Source organism: Triticum aestivum, chromosome 7D, assembly GCF_018294505.1.
Source record: "Triticum aestivum cultivar Chinese Spring chromosome 7D, IWGSC CS RefSeq v2.1, whole genome shotgun sequence".
Lineage (NCBI taxonomy): Eukaryota > Viridiplantae > Streptophyta > Magnoliopsida > Poales > Poaceae > Triticum > Triticum aestivum.
The window spans coordinates 624,632,924-624,648,351 of record NC_057814.1 but is presented as its reverse complement, the minus strand read 5'-3'; the positions used below and the strand labels follow the sequence as shown (position 1 = coordinate 624,648,351).

Below are 15,428 nucleotides of genomic sequence, written 5' to 3'. Positions count from 1 at the left end.
AGTGGGTGAAGCCAGCTCAACTTGCAGGTGAGGCCGCAAGTGAGACATTTACCATCATTCAGATTCCACCACATGGATGTTAAATCTGCATTTTTGAATGGTGAATTGGAGGAGGAGGTCTATGTTCAGCAACCACATGGTTTTATTGTGCAAGGTAAAGAGGAGAAGGTGTTGAAACTTAGTAAAGCATTGTATGGGCTGCGCCAAGCTCCTCGGGCATGGAATGCAAAGTTGGATAACACATTAATTAAACTTGGTTTTGAGAAGTGCCCATCTGAGCATGCTGTGTACAAGAGAAGCGGGCTGTTAGTGGGAGTGTATGTTGATGATCTCATTATCACCGGAGAGAACGCAAAGGACATTGAGGCTTTCAAAGAGCAGATGCAAACCATCTTCAGCATGAGTGACCTTGGCTTGTTGAGTTATTACCTTGGGATGGAGGTAAAGCAATCAACTCATGGCATTTTTATTTGTCAACCTGCATATGCATCTAGAATTCTTGAGAAATGTGGGATGGAGAATTGCAACCCAATCCAAACACCCATGGAAAATAAACACAAATTGAGCAAGTCAAGCACTGCACCGGAAGTGGACAGTACACACTACCGGAGCATCGTCGGCAGCCTGAGGTATTTGGTTCACACCCGGCCAGATATATGCTATGCCGTGGGGATTGTCAGTCGTTACATGGAGCGGCCGATGGCAGAGCATATGGCTGCTGTAAGGCACATATTGAGGTATATATGTGCGTGGCACACTCCAGTATGGGTGCAGGTACAGGAGGGAGCAGAACACCCCGCTGCAGCTGACCCGTTACAGTGATAGTGATCTTGGAGTAAGAATCCAGTTTTCCATGATACAAGTAAACATATTGAGATAAGATATCACATTGTGCGTGAATGTGTGGAGACAGAGAAGATAGACATTGAGCATGTCAGGACCGAGAGCCAAGTGGATGATATTCTGACGAAGGCCTTGGGGAGAGTAAGATTTCAGGAACTCCGAAGGATGATAGGAATCGAGTCCAACAAGTGACCACATCAAGCTCAAGGGAGAGATTGTCAGTCATATTGAGCTAGCTGTGGTGTTGTGTCACATTCAGTCTGAATTTCGTTTTTAGTAGGGCATGGACAGATTATCTGATCGTGTCGAAGACTTGTTTTTATGTTTTGCTTGTTTTGCTTATTCAGTTGTAAGCGCTAGCTGCACGATCCAGTCTTGTGGGATGGCACAGGCAATCAAGGATCATGGAGGGCGTAGGAATCGGTCACGATCGCTAAGACGTCGTGCACCTGAGAAGAAAAGCGAGGAGCAGAAAAGGCGCAGGTTTTTACGCGTCGCAAAATCTCTCTCTCTCTCTCTCTGTCTCTCGCCTCTGTATTCGCGTGTGTTCCCTGTATGCGTGAGCCCACCGTCGGCGTGTTAGATCCGGCCTGAAAACCATCAGCGCGTAGTGTATGCTATGCTTCTTTTGATGTTTCAGACTTTGTTTTACGTCGTAGAAACAGCAATAGTGCTGCGCATTTGCTTGCCCAGCTCGGCCTGAGGGCGGCTGTGCCTGCCACCAGTTGGGCTGATGTTGCCCCAGACTTCGTAGCTGATGTGGTGACTAGCGATATTGCTAAGTGGAATAGGAATAGATTTTCTTCCTTCCAAAAAAAAAACAACTTCTATCTGTCACGCAACCTTAGAGGTTATACTCGTACATACGGACACGTGTCCTGATTTTTCGAGCGACAGTCCTCGCTCTAGTTAGGAGGTGCTTTGATGAGCAAAAAAAACTCGGCAAAGAGCTAGACACCATCATTTGTGGCTGTGGGTCACCGTCTCACACATTGGTGTGTTGCGTGAAGGGCCACTGACTCCATCGATTCCAGATGGTTAGGAGGAGAATTTCCAACGAGGTGCATTCCTGCATCTATCCTATGATTCTTAAAAAAAAAGACTCCCATCGATTCCGGTAGTAGCTAGTTGCAAGCTGAGCTGAGCCGAGCCATTTTATTCTTTTCTTAGAGAAAAAAAATACATTTCTCCCTAAAATATACTTCTATTAACAATGATAACTTTTTGAAAATTGGGTGGTGTGTGTCCAGTGTCCACATGATAATTAATTTTTTGTTTGTCACTTTGATGGAAAAGAAATACATTCTTCGAATTCCAACAATGTGAATCTTCCATAAGCATCAGTCTATAAGAACATCTAACCAAAGTTTCGTTCATACAACGTTTATTTATTTTGATCAGGTCGTCATTTTTTTTTTTTTGTGAAAGTTGCCGTCTGAGCATGTTCATGTCTCTAGCCGGGACATATATAATGTACATAACTCAAGGACAAACCATAAGAGACGGATCAAGCACCTACACTACACAGGTCTCCCAGCGACCATAACTCGAACTGAAGCTTCCTCCACCACTCTTCTGAGCATACTCCGCAATGGCTCCGCGCGCGCAAGCGTCCCACGTCCTTGCGATTTCTCGCAGCGACATGGGCTCGTCTAGGCCCCGCAGCAATACGCCAAACTTTGACTTCGCTTGGCTAGACAGGTCGTCCGAGTTTCTGATGCACAACACAGTTAGTTCAATCTTCACCTAAACAACTTTGGTAACTAATGAATGAGCAGAGTGGCTACCGACCTTTGTTCGTCCAGAAACTTGTCGAGGAGCACCGGGGAGCATTTAGGGTAGCCAGCAGGGACAAGCAACCTCAGCGGCATAATCGGACTCTGCCACATTTCAACAAGAGGAAATGAGCAGATGTCCACAACATCGAGTGTGCGCTTTCTTTCAAAAACTTACCGTATGTGCAGATGCCAACATGGACTTCAAGCTCGGACTAACAGCCACAGCAGTATATGTGCATTTGATGACTGTCCCTTCAGATGTGGCAATGAGTGACTCATCATCATCCTCGCATACACGGAGCTCCGTGTCTATGAGCCCTTGGTTTATCTCCTCGATCTCCTCCAAGAGAGCATGATTTACCTGCACAAAGATGAATCAAATGCCAGCGTAAATGCAAGGTAGCCAACAATTAACAACATTTGAGCCAACAGAACTATTACATTCCCTTCTATGGAGAGGGTACATAAATAAATAAAAAGCCACTACTTGAAGTATAACTACTGGTTAGAATAATCTTCTCTTCATTTCTCAACAGATAATCTTAACATACCTCAATTTTTCGCCGCTTGGCACGCGAGGTTGCAGTTGACTGTAGATCAGGGGTATCTACACTAAATGTTTGCTTGAAGCTATCGTCGACACTTCCAGCTGATGACACGTTAAGAGGCATGGCACTTATATCACGCTTCATTTTCTTCGATGCACCACTTCCATCATTTGTTATGAAATTCCTGGCTTGTAACCGGCACTTTGTCATAGCAACTAAATCTTCACCAACAGCAGTTCTCGAACCATTACCAGGTGCTGACCCAGCAATCCTGTCCATCATGCTGACAACAGATCGAATGTCGCTAACTGCAGCATTAAGAGACTCGCGCTGTGTTGTTCGCAACTGCATGTGACATGACATTGAACATAAAATAAGCAACAAGTAATAACTAGAAGACCATGTATGAACTAATTTACAGCATTAAACTGAATCATGAAAATGGCTTCTTATGTACTACCTCAACAGCAGGACAGACTGCCGGACAACTAATCTGTGTTCTCTAGTAATGAAACCAGTTCAATTCTTTGCTACACGTGCTTTCAAATATTAGGATCGGATAGCAAGAATGGACATGAATAGGCAGCATTGCTATCATCTGAAATACTAATTGACCAAAGTGGAGTGTATTTTTCATGTTACACATGATTTCTAATCTTGAGATGGTAAGGACGAAAATGATTATGCACCATTCTTATCATTTGAACTAATTAATTGAAGTGGACCAGAAAAAAGCATGATATATCTAACTCCTATAATCAAATTCCCATTCATGGCCATCATTTTTTTTATGCCAGTATGCTTCAGAACAGTCTGGAGAACAGCACTGATTAAGAACAAAAAAGTACAGACAGTAAACATAAAATGGCAAGACACATACTGCTTTAAGTAAGCGGTCCATAGGCCTTTCTGCTGCATCTGATTTGGTTGGAACTTGAGTTGGCATGTTAGCCTGACTTCCATCCACACTTGTAAATTCTGCTAGTAAGGGTGATGCTGATATCCCTGGTGTATTCACAGCAATCGACTGTGTCTGGGGCGCTAGGGATGTTTGCTGATGTCCAGTCTGCCCAGTATTAGTAAGTGATGATATATTTGAGTGTGGTTTGTCTGAATCCACTGGTATAGGAGAGGGGGCGACAGATGGGGATGGCGATGGAACATATGGTGAGTTAGCTGAATTCAATGGTGTCCCAGTCTTGACTTGAGATGGCAACAGGTTGTGCTGATCAACCTGAGGAGAATGGTGTGAAATTTGTGGAGATGATGCTTGGAGGTTTTGTGGTGACGAAATTGGGAAAGCACCACCCTGTTTCAACTGCTGATGATAGTAGTTACTGCGTTGGCCCAAGTGCTGTTGATAAACTCCAGGTTTCACTGCAGTTCCTTGCCTAGCCTTCGACTCATTAACATCATTTCCAGCATGAAGCTGTGGAACCTGCATCTGTACTTGCTGCTGTTTCTGTAATTGTTGCTGTATTGGGAACTGCTGTTGAAGCATTTGTTGCTTTTGCTGGTACTGCTGAAACATCTGACGCTTCATTTGCTGACTCTGCATCATATGATGATCCTGCTGTTGCTGCTTCAGCTGCTGTAATGAACTTGCATTTGCTTGCATGGAGTTACCATTAGGTTGCATCGTGCTCATTGAGTTGTGAGATAACATGCCACTACTTGTCTGCGGTTGTGTATTCACTGTTCCCTGCATCGGCCCAGTGTTTCCCTGTTGTAATGCGCCACTCACCGAACCATGCTGCAAAGAATTGAAATTGCCTCCTTGAGCAGCCTCCAGATTAGAGACAGGCTGATGCTGTATGTTTGCACCGTTTTGCTGTGTGGGGGCACTGAAGTTTGTTGTTGGAGGCACAGGGACATGCTGCATACCAGCTACACCAGAGGACTGTAATCCAGTGCTCATACTTGACAAACTTGCTTGAGGATTAGTATGACTATCATGCTGCTGCAAATTCTGGGAAGTTTGTTGCTGCTGTAAAATGCTAGAATTAGGAGCTTGTCCTGCAGGTGGCTGGAACTGTTGCTGTATTTGTGGCTGCACTGGCTTCCTTCTTTGTGAATTTAAGATACTGATAATCTGTTTCTCATATTGAGGAACTTTGTCCCTCATAGCAGGTTGGATAGTACTCTTGCTAATTTGCAGCAGTTGTAATATACGGTCCAACATATTTTTAAAGTTCTTCATTCTATCATACTGCTCAGATGGTTTTTGAGGTGGTATAATGCTGTCAACATGTTGTAGCTTCATAGATATCTTGTTGGACAAATCACTGAGTTCTGCAAAGTATTGGTCCTTCAAGCTCTTAATCTGTCGATAACAAAGACCACATACATATAAATTTGGTGCAGAAGCTATATAGAGATGAAAACAGAATAGCTAATAGACCATGGTTTGTCATTAAGTCAGCAAATATGGCACTGGCCAGATATTTCAAGTAGCTTTTCGAAGCATACAAATCTAAAACAAAATAAGAAACTATAATGCCCATTAATTAAAATCATTTAATAAAGATTGCTAACTGCCTTGAGGCTTTGCTACATCTAGATACTCTGTATGGTTGTATGCTCCATACTCCTTCGTCCCAAAATAAGCGTCGCTGATTTAGTACAAAGTACCAACTTTGTACTAAATCAGCGATACTTATTTTGGGACGGAGGGAGTATCTTATAAGAAGAATGCCAGAATGTAGTGCATCTACACACTAGACTATTGTGCTGTATGAATTCTGGTTCCAGTTCCAGAAGAAGAATTTGTTGGAACACAGACCACCCCTGCCTGCTTTTAACCTTGGTTTTTCATTTTATTTTGTGCCCTTAATTTTAAACAGCAAAGACTTTGTTACAATCTGGTTTCATTTGATAATGGAACCGGGGAGGCCTTTGTGGCTCCCTGCCTCCTTGATGCTCTAAAAAAGATCAGGGCAATCTCAAGCTCTTTGTTCTAGGGGCCTAGGATGTTCCAAAAAGGGGTTGCTAAAAAGGATTATATCAGTATCATGTCTTACCATTTGATAGATCTCCTCTTGCCAATCACCTGCACCTGCAAGGCCTGTTTGAGTGGTAGAGTCCGCAGATGCTGCATAAAAAGCAAGTTTGTCAAAGAGTACTAGGATACAATGAACAAGCCACCAAATAACAAGCTAAAAGCACATTATAGGATGGAATGCAGGGGCAATTGGGAAACTTTTGAACCAAATCGAACAATCACAGAAGATCCATATGGCCAGCTTAGTCATCATGAATATTGCACAGTAGCATTTCCAGAAAAAAAAATCAACAAACAAGAAAACCCAATGTGGTGAACAAAAGTAACAGAAGATCAACATGGTCAGTTTAGTCAACATGATGATTAGAGGGTACTTGATCACAAAACATCGCAATATATAGAGCTACTGTATCTTATCTGGATACACTTCTTATCAGGTAAGGCAAGATAATTATTCTTTTTCTGTAACAGAATATATTAAATGGAAGCTCCATTAGATACACCACTAAGATATAGGTAATGCATATGATACAACACAAGATACAATGCACTGGAGTGCCCTTATGCTTCAATAAGGGTTAGGATACAAGAATCCAGGTTGTAGTCTAATAAAGACATTGTATTATAGTCCAGAATGTAACTGTTGGCAAGATAAGTATGGGCATGGAGGGTCTTGATGGGCAACACACATTTTCCCCTAAACTTTTCTATGTATGTAAGGCAGAAATTATGAGTCCAGATCGATTAGCTAGTTTAGACTGCACAAGGAAAGTAAGGCCAAAATAGGAAGATAAACATAAGAACACAGAGAAAAAGAAGAGGGAAAACAATAAGAGCATAATCTACAATGAAAGTATATGTGAAAACTTACTACTAGAGGAAACTTCTTGAAGGCCCCTCTGTGCCTGAATAAATTGCTTTTGTTGATCCATGTTATTTTGTTGCAAGAGCATGCCTCCTGAAGTTTGAAGTCTTTGCTGCATGGAGGATTGCTGCTGCATCCCTAATTGCTGTTGTAGTTGATTAGGCTGGGACTGGAACTGCGACATAAGATGTTGCTGCGATTGCTGAAGTTGGTTGTGTTGGGACTGAGGTTGCATCAAACCCATTGGTGGTTGTTGAGCATGCTGTTGTTGCTGCGTTTGCTGAGCTTTCATTTGTAGCATATGCATCCGCTGCTGCTGTTGATTTTGTTGCTGCTGCTGTAAACTTGACATGTTTGCCTGAGAGCCCAATTGTTGTGGCTGATGCAAAGGCATAGACTGCTGGTTCAACATCTGCTGCTGTGTTTGCTGCACATTCAAAAGATTATTTGACTGAGCTGGTAGCCTCTGTTGCTGCTGCATCTCCACAGCACCATTCTGTTGACCAATTAGCTGATTTCGTTCTAAATTTGGTTGTTGTCCCATCAACTGTTGCTGCTGCTGCTGCTGTAAAGGAATATTGGGCTGCTGACGCTGCAGAGAAGGCTGTTGATGCATGGACGGCTGTGCTTGTTGCTGCTGCTGCCTCCCAACAGATTGCTGAGGTTGCTGGAGTAATGATGGCACAGATTGTTGTACAGAATTCAATTGATTTTGTTGAATACCACTCTGAGTAACTGACTGCCTGGACATTGGCTGTGTCTGTGGAACGGTAGACTGCACAGGGTGAAGGCCAGATGACATCTGCATCATGGATTGCTGTGTAGATTGCATCTGTGTTGGCTGCAACAAAGATTGCTGCTGCTGAATATGCGGTTGCATGAGTGAATTCTGCTGCAATTTCTGCTTCATCAGCATTTGCTGCTGCTGATAAATTAATTGCTGTGATTGTTGCTGTTGCTGCCTTCCTGCCATTTGCCTCTGTGCAGCATAAATATCTTGTGAAGTACCTTGTGCCAAGCCATTATTCATTGTGTTCTGTGGCATGACAGACACATTCTGCATCGTTGATGTTTGGTTGACACCTGGCAAGTTCTGTCCAATATTAGTGAGTGAAGAAGCTTGTACAGATGTAGTATTTGGTTGCCTGGCCTGTTGCTGAGACATCAAGGGAATTGCTGATGGCTGTGCTTGATTACTGCCTTCTGAAGGAAGTCCAGGGGCTGTTTCAGAAAAGGTACCATACATTATGAAAATATCTTGTGAACAAATACTTCTTGCAGAAGAGTAACAGGCACACAAAGCGCTGAAAGCAGCATCTTACAGATCAAATTAAGATGTTTTGCATTTTCCATTAGAAAAAAAAAACATGTACTAGAGCAATTAAAGGGCAGGCAACGTGATTTGCTTTAGAGAGCATGCAAATAAGTGATGGCGTATCTTTTCATTAAGACGAGAGTCAATGTAAGTACAGCTGAGAGCTGACCAACTGATTTAACAGCTAACGGTTAGTTCTTTTAGGCAAGCTGAGAAGAAGATCGCATCTGAGCAGTTGCAGAAGTTCACTTGCCAACCTTCATCTCTGAAGCCAGTTGTTTTTAACCTCGAATGATGAATCCATTCATTTTACCCCTTGATCCGATCACATGTGGTATTCTGCTCCAACAGCCCCTCTCCCAATAGTGGGCGGCAATAAACTGCTCCTTTCCCACCCGAGCTGCCACGCCCTAATCCACAGTGGCGATGCTATCTCAGCCGCGAGCCATCGGACCCCGGTGCCCCTCTCCTTCCTCTTCCGGCAACCCTCGCCTGAAAACCGCCCCCGCCCCGTGCACCCTCAGCCGGCGGTGACACCCAGGCCAGGAGCACCGCTAAGCACGTGTCCCATCCCCGCCGGCGCCGTGGGAGAGAATGGAGGCGGCATGCCGGGCGGCAGCGAACAAGCCGAGGGCGACAATGGCCATGCCACCGCCAGCCTCCTTCACTACGACCCCGCCGACGTTCTTCACCGCACCACCACCAGCGAAGACATCGATATGGACGATGCCCACGAGGTGTTTGACTATACGCCTGAAATGTATATTTTTTATTTTTCATTTTTATTTCTTTTGTTTTTGCTATATGAATAAAATTCAATGCAAAGTTTGAAAATATGAATGATGGTGTCGATGCAATGCTCATTAGTTTTATGTTTGCGTATATGTAGTGAGCAATCATATCTCAACATGATGAACAAGTCAGTCTGCATAGATAGCATTTCACTGTCCACTCAGCTTTGAGGTTGATGAAGCGCCCATTGGGGTTGCCCCAACAAACTCCTAGCTTGTCGACGACCACCAACAAACTCCCATTGGAGGAGCTGGAGTTGTGTTGAAGACAGCAGTCAGAGAGATAATAGCAATAAAGAAAGAGTTGGAGGCAAAGAAAGAACAAGAAGAGGAAGCAAGGTTGTTGGAGGTCAAGGCTACGTAGGAGCACAAGGTGGCATGTGAGGAGCGCAAGGAGGCAATTGAAGAAGAGAAGTTGAGGGTCCTTGGAGAGGAAGTGAATGCGAAGACGGAGAAGAATACAAGATCATGTTCATGAACCCCACTAGGCTTGATCCAAACCAAATCAAGTACCTTGAGTTGATGAAAGCACAAATTCTAGCATCAAAGATGAGAGGGGATGCGAGTGGGAGTGGAAATGGGAGTGAGTGATGCTCTATGTTCAATTTTTCATGTTTATGTGAATCGTATGTTGCATTTTGATTTTGAATTCGTCTTTGAATTTTGAACTTGGGAAGTGTGGATTTGAAATGATGCGACTTGTTGAAAATTGAAACATAATGTTTTAAATTATGGTGCTGTGGTGTTTAAGTATTCATAGTGTTCGCACAAGTATGTAGAGAAATAGAGAGACAGAGTATTAGGGGAGATTTATTGGGGATCTGCGAAAGCATCCATCCCCAATAACCTGAAGATGTTATTGGGGATCCGTTGGAGATGCTCAAAGGGAAAGTAAACTGATTTGGTAGTTCACAGTTAAAAACAACCAGTTTCAAGGTTCAAGGTTGAAAAGTTAACTTTTGCAATAGCTCAACTTAAAAAGTGAACCTTTTCAATACTACTGCTGACACATGCATCATTATTAAAACCGACCAGACCGCTAGTTTAACCAGAATAAACCAGAACCAAGCCCTGTTCCAATCTAGTTCACAGTGAAGGCTGTTCCCCCTGTTCCAATCTAGTTCACGGTTATGGCTGTTTAGCCGAGCAACCTGATGTGAACCAGGGAAAACCTGGTTAAACAAACCAAACAGGCACTGGACCAGGGGTTAATAAAATATTCTGTATGTGCAAAGAATCGGACTGTCTTTAAGGTAGCAAGGCCGACTACCCAGTCGAATAACTAACTAGGCAGTTCGTTTGTTATCTTCGTACTTAACATTGTTTCTACCATACTAAAAAACCGCGCAATAATATTTTATTTGAACCAACACATTGGGCCGCCGAACCGGCGGTCTGACCACTGAACCAAGGCACTTACCGTGTCGCTCTGCGTTCAATAAATGCACACATGACACAAGCTAGATGTGAAATTCTTATACATTATGCTGGAGAGGGGAGGGTGATTTAATGCAATGAAGCACATAATCTCAGCACTTGATGGAATAAAATATTGACAATCAAGCAAAGATGACAAATTGTGCAACACTCAGTTTATTGTATATGACACCTTACTGGAGTTATTTTGATTTGGAATCACTTGAGCATTTCCAGCAGCCTGTTGTGTCTTCGTCTCCATAGAGAGCATTTTCAGAGAAATCTTCCGCAAATAATCAGACTGAGTAATAGAAAAGAAAATGATGTAAAGTTCTATACCAAATCAGTAATAGTGGCTTGCAATCAACAGTTCTGATGCAAGCAGTTTAGCATGGTAGTTAAGGTGTTTCAGCTCTTAACAATTGAATTCAATAAATGCCATCTAAGCAGCAAAACACATCGCCTCAAATAAGTGATATGAACAGTAAATCCAAATGAAGATAGTGACACTGTACCACAACTTTATCAATTAAACAAATATTCACTATAACTGAGTTAGGAAATATGATGAAGAGTTGTAGATTGCTCCAACGTTTGTAACAAATAAGCCAGACGAACAGAAATTCGAAATGGAAATGGTGATATGGTACGCCCCAACCAAATAAATACAATTGGTTTTGTTTTACCAGACTGGAATAGAGGGAAAGAGGGAGTAAGGTCTTGTTTGATTTTTACGTCCGAGAAAAATGATTCTATACCACTGTGAATCCCATGGTCTTGGGTTGTACTATCCTTCCAACATAAGATACTTTTATTTCATCTATAACAAATTCAGATGCATGGACACGTGGCATAGAAACATGAATTGGAAGAGTAACTAACTGCAGATGCTTAAGGTACAGTACGAGATTCAACATGTGAAGATGATAACCAAGATTAGAATTAGCGTTTTGACCTATCATTTATGTAACATATATAACATTAAAAATATAGTAGCTTATTGGGCCAGTTCTTTTCGTAGCTTAAAAAGTAAGCCGCCCCCTCCCCAGCTTTTTCCATAAGCCGCCTCTCTTGTTCATTGGGGCTTCTAAACTAGTTATGAAATAGCTAATTTAGAAGTCTCAACAAACTTAGAGGACGGATTATTTTTTAAGCTGGGGAGAGGCAGCTTAATTTTTAAGCTGCCCTAAAGAACTTGCCCTAACTTACATTATGTATGTATATACTAAATGTGAAAAATAACTGGGATGTGCAACAAATAGCTCCCGGCAGCACATAATTTTTTTTTCTGAAGCATGAGAAAAATCAGGATATATTCCCAAGAGTAGGTGAAGAAAACTTTAGCACTTGGAGAACAAAAAATTCACCCAGGGTTTCACAAAAATAAAGGTGGAACTGCTAAAGGTACTCAAACATGATATAATTAAAAATCTTGTACAACAATTGGAGACAGTTCTGCTGTATTATTATACCATAAACTCTGTTTCTAGAAGAAAACCCCATAACTAATGTTTGTGTGCTCTGCTCAGAGAAGTAGCGAAGATAGGTTAAATAAATCACCTGATTGGTTGCGGCAGTATAGATCTTCTCTTCGAATCGCACCGCGATCTTTTGAAGTTCGTTCACTCCGTCTGGCGCAGACGCTGGCAGATGCTTCTTCAGAGTTTCCGTTCTGCACGCGTAACGCAGAATTTGAATGAATTCAGGGGACGCGTTGCTTCTCAGCAGTTGTGCGCAATAAAACATGTCGCATCCGAGATGTAAAGTGGAACGAGAGCAGGCAGAGCAGCCAGCCAATATAGACAACCAATCATCAATCATAATATGCAAAATTTCCTTGCGGAAGCATTCGAGGAACCCTAGTTCAGGAACAAAACTAACAGAATGGTTTACCCTAGCTACGTGGTGAAACAAACGTTATGATATCCTGTGCCATGACAAATTCGCACCTCTTGGTCAATGAACTTGTGTCAAATTGGTCAAATATAATTCTAGTCTAGCTAGTAAAGTAATTAGGCTGGATTCGAAGAGGGTGCGCTACAGGTTGATTGGTGAATCCCCCAGCGGGGAATTTTGACTAATTAAGAACAGAGGGGCGCAGAGCGAGGCCGCGTCTGTTGCTGCCGCTGGCTAGATCGAGGCTCTTAACAGATCGACCGACGAGAAAATTGACCCGAAAAGGGGTGACGGGGGATCGAATCGATAAGATTAGAGGGAGGGGAAAGCGAACCCAATCAGATCAGATCGATTGGGGTGTCTATACTTACATCTTATTGACGATCCTGGCGCGGGCGTCGGGCTGGAGCCCGGCGCGCCAGTCGCCCCCGGCGGGGGGCGGCGGCGCGCCCGGGTCAACGCCCCCGGCGCCGGCGGCGGGGTCCGACCCCTGGGTGGGGCGCCAGTTGGCGTCCATGGCCCGGATCGGCGGTTGGCGTGCGCTGCTGGTTGGGGATCGAGGGGATGGAAATGGAGATCGAGGTGGGTTGTGGAGATGGAGGTGGAGGCGGTGCCACCGCCTGGGGTTTGTATATACAGCGCGGACCGGACGACGGCGACGAGGTGGTCAAGCCTGGCCGCCGCGGTCTCCGATAATAATAACCCACCGACCTGATTATTTAATAAATAATCGGAAATACGACCCCGATAGCGCGTTTCTGTTTCGGTTCCGGAGCAGGCCGAGCCGCGTTGAGTAGTGGTCGGGTATTTCCTGCTATGTTCACGCGAGCTGCTGCACCCGTTCATTTTTTTATATATTTATATTTATTTACTAATTATAATTGGAGGCATCATCCTTTTTCTAAGGAAAAAATACTAAGACCGTCAATCTTTTTCACACGGTTTTTTATAACTCCCGAATGTGCCGCATTTAGACATCTGGTCCCGAACGTGTCATATTAATTTCACAAATCGTAAAGGACTAGGCAGAGACATTGTCATCAGAGAACCCGTTCGCTGAAAATTCACTCGTCCCGAACAAGGCCTTATCCACGCCCACTCTCTCCATTCCCCATCCCACCTTCTCCCATCCGCTCCACACCCCCAGCTCAGCTCGCCCTATCCTCGCCGACGCAATACAGTAATAAAAAGGACAAAAAATAAATAGTTATAAATCAAAGTAATAAAAATCAAGTAATATAAATTGAAAAACTACAACGCAATATAAAAATGTTCACCACCTACCAATAAATAAAAGGGACAAAAAATTCAAGTCTCAAAATATAATATAATAATGTTCACATTGCCAAAATAATATTATTAAACACATTCTAATCGATTAAGAATAAATAATTATAAATAAAAGTAATTCGAAAAAATAAAATTAAACTACAATAAAAAATAAAATGAACCCCATGTCATATAATGATGACGTGGCAACCCATGATACGCAAGCCTTGTTGTGTCGTCCCTCGTGCCGAGCCTCCAGGCCCAGGCACGACACCATAAATAAAACGGGCATGCCAACTGAACAGCCAAGAAGTTTTCTAGTATGTGTCCCACTACTGCCCTACTCTAGATCCAAACTTGCAGAACGGCTAGTACAAAACCCAGAGCTACCCGTGGCATTTGTTTAGCAAGAACGGCCCGATCATTGCTGTCGTTGTTTTTGCATCATGGTGCACACCAATGACAAGTTTTGGTACTATAAGCTAGCTTGAACCACGGGCCAGTTTAAAGAACATGTAAACACTTGAAACCAAAGCTGGCCAAACGGGTCGGCCCTGGCATGCCGGCCCGTGAGCACACTGGCACGACATGTGACGGGCCAGGCAGGACACGGGGCTAATCGGGACATGCTAGGCACTCGGCATACCTTGGGTCGTGCTTGGGCTGCTAGGTTGAGCATGCGGGCTGGCACGGCAGGACCCGTTTAACTTTTTTCTATTTTTTATGTATGTATATATGGCCTAATACCAGCCCGGTAGGCAAAAATAGCACTGCATGCCAAACAGGAGGTGGGCCTACGTGCCTGGCGTGCAGGCGGGCCGACCCAATTAGCACCTGAGCCGTGGTTGGGCTACAGGTTGCAGCACACAGGCCGACATGACACGACCTGGCTATTAAACGTGCCACGGCGGGTCGTGCAGTGCCATGCACGATTACGATGAGCGGGTCGTGTCGTGTCGGGCTGGGCCGGCCCGTTTGGCCAGCTTTGTGTGAAACAAAGGTTTTTATTTCTAATAAGATAATACTAGCACATGCCCGCGCGTTATGGGAGAGATTTTTTTTTTGCGAGAAGCAGCGGGAAAGATAATTGATGTGTCATCCAAAAAAGGGTCTACACAATGGTAGGCCACAGAGCAAGGAGTTATGGTCTTCTCGCTGGACATGTTTGACACGCGAAATCTTGATAGTGGTGGGGTTGGTTGGTGTGCTGACGAGCAACCAACTCATGCCTTTTTTTTCCTCCGAGTCCGCCTCCATCTCGGGTGTGTGCCTGCCTCCTCATTTGATGGCTGCGTGGTGACCTTCAGGACACGGTTGCTTCGACCACTTTATCCTACAACGGTGTAATCGGATGGATTATTAATTGCTGCGCATAAATCCCGTTTCATTAGCATAATCGTGCATGTTTGTCCCTTCTTTTTGAGGGTTTATTTTGTTTTATTATTTTAGCGCTCAAGTGCCCATAATTTTGCTCTAATTAAACTCAAACAACATATTCTCATTTATTCGCACTTGCCCATAATTTGTTTCATTTATAGTCAATCAGCATAGAACGAATGCGCACCGCTAACCAATGGCCAGCGCCAAATATTTAAGAAAATACTATAGCGTCATATTAGAAATATTTTTTGATTTTTAGAACATTAGAAAAATATGAATTGGTGAATATTCTTGGAAACGTGAACACTTTTATAAATCCCAAACAA

At 43.5% G+C, this 15,428-nt stretch overlaps 1 protein-coding gene across 1 annotated transcript; it reads right to left on the bottom strand.

Annotated features, from left to right (window-relative positions):
- Positions 1 to 2,155: 2,155 nt before the first annotated feature.
- On the bottom strand, positions 2,156 to 13,127 carry LOC123165320 (mediator of RNA polymerase II transcription subunit 15a). Its single transcript, XM_044582948.1, has 10 exons — positions 12,825 to 13,127; positions 12,118 to 12,229; positions 10,756 to 10,858; positions 7,042 to 8,256; positions 6,190 to 6,260; positions 4,050 to 5,492; positions 3,173 to 3,514; positions 2,797 to 2,982; positions 2,635 to 2,723; positions 2,156 to 2,557 (listed from the first exon to the last, which is right to left on the bottom strand). Exons 1-10 carry the CDS (start codon positions 12,968 to 12,970, stop codon positions 2,359 to 2,361), a joined length of 3,906 nt encoding a protein of 1,301 aa, XP_044438883.1. The 5' UTR covers positions 12,971 to 13,127; the 3' UTR covers positions 2,156 to 2,358.
- Positions 13,128 to 15,428: the final 2,301 nt, after the last annotated feature.

Excerpts from the sequence above, each read along its gene's own strand:
- LOC123165320 (XM_044582948.1), bottom strand. The coding sequence starts at position 12,970 with ATGGACGCCAACTGGCGCCCCACCCAGGGGTCGGACCCCGCCGCCGGC. Across the intron at positions 10,859-12,117 it reads ATACTGCCGCAACCAATCAG|TCTGATTATTTGCGGAAGAT; the intron begins GTGATTTATTTA and ends TCTATTACTCAG. Across the intron at positions 2,558-2,634 it reads AAGTTTCTGGACGAACAAAG|AAACTCGGACGACCTGTCTA; the intron begins GTCGGTAGCCAC and ends GTTGTGCATCAG.